Source organism: Bison bison, unplaced genomic scaffold, assembly GCF_000754665.1.
Source record: "Bison bison bison isolate TAMUID 2011002044 unplaced genomic scaffold, Bison_UMD1.0 scf7180017864236, whole genome shotgun sequence".
Classification (NCBI taxonomy): domain Eukaryota; kingdom Metazoa; phylum Chordata; class Mammalia; order Artiodactyla; family Bovidae; genus Bison; species Bison bison.
In genome coordinates, this window is record NW_011494808.1 from 1861189 (window position 1) to 1865200 (window position 4012).

The 4012-nt window shown below is 54.7% G+C and overlaps 1 protein-coding gene across 1 annotated transcript in view; it reads right to left on the minus strand.

The window, feature by feature from the left end:
- The window catches only part of SFRP1 (secreted frizzled-related protein 1), a 46785-nt gene that overhangs the window by 36055 nt on the left and 6718 nt on the right, over positions 1–4012 (minus strand). The window contains exon 4 of the mRNA XM_010846439.1: positions 1852–1929. Within this exon, the coding sequence (XP_010844741.1) occupies positions 1852–1929 (78 nt within the window). The remainder of the gene's footprint in view (positions 1–1851; positions 1930–4012) is intronic.

Genomic DNA, 4012 nt, shown 5'->3' on the forward strand with positions numbered 1-4012 from the left:
TGGGATCACGGCCGCATGCAAGCTGATTCTTCCTGTCCCTCCCCCCTACCCTTTGCAGCAAAAGGTTTCTGGTGAGGACTTCTGAGAGATTTTATTTATGGCCTTTTACTCAATGCCCAAATGCCTCTTTGGGAAGGAATCTTGCGCCATCTGTGGAAGGAAACCTTGTCACTCAGGCAGGTTAGGGCCATGCAGACCCGCCAGCCTCATAGGCATTGGGGTCCCCTTGATGGAGTAAGAATGTGAGCCTCAGGAAGCAAGTGTCACCCCAGTCGGGCAGAAGGAGGGTCATCAGAGTTTGCAAACACTGCTGCGGGTGCTCTCTTGCAATTTATTTGAAATTCATTTAAAATGGCAAACAGAAAAAAGGATGTGACTCAAATACAAGCAGCAGAAGGCAGGGCAGACAAACCTTCCTAGAGCTCGTCCACCAAGAACCAAAGAGGCAGGTAGAAATACTTAACACAGAAATAGGGCATGAAAAACGTGTGCATTCTCAAGCAGCTCTCCAGGCCAACTCCTGCCTGCAGTCACAGTGACAAGTACCCTGAGACTACAAGTGTCACATGTACCCTTTCCTTCAGCTTTATGTGTGTGCACCTCTCCAATGGCACTTTGTCAGCGTAAGGCCCATTTATGTGCATTACTACACATGGTTAATGAAAACCCACAATAGGTAGCCCTGAATGGACATAAAGATTTCTTTTACCTATCATTTACACTTTTCCTGGGAGGAATTCTGTAAGAGATCCAGCCTCAGGGACACCATGGCTGGGACTGTGAGAACCTATCCTTAGCAAAACAGCCCTGAGTATTAAGTCACTCAGTCGTGTCTGACTCTTTGTGACCCCATGGACTGTAACTCACCAGGCTCCTATGTCCATGGAATTCTCCAGGCAAGGATACTGGAGTGGGTTGCCATGCCCTCCTCCAGGGGATCTTCCCAACCCAGGGATCGAACCCAGGTCTCCTGCACTGCAGACACTCTTTACTGTCTGAGCCACCAGGGAAGCCCATTACGTGTTTCCTGGGAGGAATTCTGTAACAAATCCAGCCTCGGGGACACCATGGCTGGAATCGTGAGAACCTGTCCTTAGCAAAACAGCCCCGGCCGCCTCTATTTTATACGTCAGCTCCATACAAAATAGTGGCAGGCTGAAGGGAGCCAACCCTTCAAAAGGATGCAGTTCGTGTCTTCTTTTCCAGAGGACACACTTCCGAGGTGTCTGAGGCTCCGTCTTCTGAGGAGCAGAAGACAGGGACCACCCTTGAAAGGTCACCTGAGATCAGGCCCCGAGCCCACATCCAGCCCTCTTCCTGGGGCTGCAAATGTGGACCCAGAATTCCCTTTTAACCCAGAAAGATTTGGGAAGAAGGGAGGGAGATTCCCCCCACTGTGGGGATGTCATTTTCCTTGCCAGGAAGTTCCTGAGAGCCCCTGCCCCCAGGGCCCTAAAAACCAATGACCCCCCTCCTGGATCCTGGGCGGCATGGTGCTGACACCTAGGGGTGGATGGAAAAACAGCCATGCGGGAAGCCAGCCCAGCAGCCTGGTTTTTCCCCAGCTCGCCCCAAATCTGCCTCCCTCTACGCCCAGAGAAGGTCCCCCCAAACCCATCCAGTGATCCCACACACGGAAAGGCAGAAGCCAAGTTTGACTTTTCATAAAAAGAAGCCAGTTCCCCACCCTATCTAGTCTCCCATCAGCCTGAGAAAAGCAGCTGTCTGGGGAGGATGGAGGGAGAACACGTATCCCCAAAAGGAAGCTCCGAAAGGCTCTGCTCCAGGGATGCAGACCAGGAGGAGCCAGGGACGCCCAACCTCCCGGAGGCACCAGGGCTGCTTTCTTACCAAACTCGCTGGCACAGAGATGCTCAATGATGGCTTCAGACTTCAGCTCGTTGTCGCATGGAGGACACACGGTCGTGCCTAGGAAAGGAAAGGGGAGGACAGGAGCTTAGTGATGCGGGGCAAGGATGCTGGAGGAGCTGCCCCCGGGGCAGACAGAGATCAGCTTCGGGACCAGGCTGGAAGCGGGTGACGGTCTTCTGGGATTTCTGAAAGGCAATCCCAGGAAAGACGAGTCCCGGAAACCCAGGCAGACATCGAGTTCCTTGAAAATTCAGGGACTAGAGCTACTGAAGAAGGAAATGGCAACCCACTCCAGTGTTCTTGCCTAGAGAATCCCAGGGACGGGGGAGCCTGGTGGGCTGTCGTCTATGGGTCGCACAGAGTCGACACGACTTCACATGACTGAAGCGACTTAGCAGCAGCAGCAGAGCTACTGAATATAGTACAGCTATTCAGATCAACGTTATCTGGGGCTGAATGGGGCGGGTCCTGTGAATCGTGTCTTGAGGTGGTGGGTCCCTGGGAAAAGCTGACTTGTAACCAAACACTTCTACCAGAGTTTGTTTGTTTGTTTCCTGTTTTCTCCTCTCCCCTTGAAATACCTGCCTGATTCCTGCCCTGTTCATGTTCCCAAACTCCCCGATCCATGTGACCAGCTCTCCATGAGCCAAGAAAGAAAATCAGCCAAATTCACAAAGTCCAATCAAGGCTCTGAACGCCCCTGTCCAGAAGGGCTGCTGCAGCGAGATCCTGCGGGGTGGGGAGCAGGAGGAGCTGGGTGGGGGCTGGGGGGGCATCACCAGCCCTGCTGCCAAATGGAAGGACCGAGTGGGACAGGGAGACCCTCTGTTGGCGTTTTCACACCGTGAAGTACTTTGAAGAGGAGGTGTGTGTGCCGCAGGCATGGGGGGAACTGGAGGCGACTAGGCCCCAGGGGGAGGAGGCTTTGGAAGCCAGGGCCAGCGGATCCTCCCGGCCAAATGCTGCAGATGCTGGAGGGGCCCCTCCCCTGGTAAACGGCCTCCTGTGGAAGAGCTGGGAGAAAGCCACCCAATGGAATCGCCAGAAGGGGAGGTGGCTTGTCACCGCCGCCACCACCACTATCCCATCGTCAGCATCAGCATCGCTTCCATCATCTATCAGACATCTTGGAGTTTTATCCAGGATGTAGGAAAGCTCGGGCACATCTTAAGGAGCTTCCATCCAGCATAGCAGCAGAGGCCATGAGCTTTGGGAAAGTCACAAAGGGGGACGGTGTGCTGAGCACCTCCACTCCCATTAAGGCTCTTCTTCCTCCCCCTCCCTCTCTGTCTCCAAGGCAGCATCTCCTTCACCTTGGAGCACTTCTGTGGCCCAGAGAAGTGGGCAGAGCCTCCCACGGCAGACAGGGAGTCAGCTAAAGCACCCCCGGGACACAGCTGGTCCCCAACGCCTGGGAGGGGGTGCCCGACCACGCCCCGCTTCCAGGCAGGGTCCCTGTGAGGCCCAGCAGAGGCCATACGCTTTCGTCTTTGCTGGCAGACCCCTCTCCCACCTTGACGCTGGGCCCAGGGCCACGCGCTGTCCAGACTCCTTCGGCAGCAGGAACCACTGCTGCACTCCAAGCAGAAGACGGCAGGACTATCTTTGGACCCAGAGCCTGGAACTGTGCTTCTCAGCCGGAACTTAAGATCAGATTCCAGAGATCGTGTTTCTGACAAAAGGGAAACGCTTTCCCGGAATTGTGCATTCTGATTCTGGCTTCCATGGGGAGAAAAATGGAAAGGAAGTCCCACCATATATAGGAAGGACCGTGGTACCTGCCTGGGGAGTGTGGACTGTGCTGGGGGGCTTTCCTTGTTCGGGTTAAAAAATTTTTTAATGGAAGTTATCACAGGGCAAAGTTCAATGACTATAATCTGGCCAAACAAGCAGCAGGGCAGGACTATCCGAATGCAAACACGGGGTGCCCTCAGCTCACTCATACCACCTGGTCTGGACGCCCTGAGTTCCCCGACTTGACTGCAGCCCAGGGCTCTGCACACCACTGGGCATTGTTCTCAGTCCCATCGCCACGTCTGGCCCTCAGCGTCCCCTGGGGGGCAGGAGGTGGCTGGGACGAGCTCAGTGTATTTTCCCCAGCCCGCCTCAACTTTTCTCACAGCCAGCTCTGAAGGGCAAT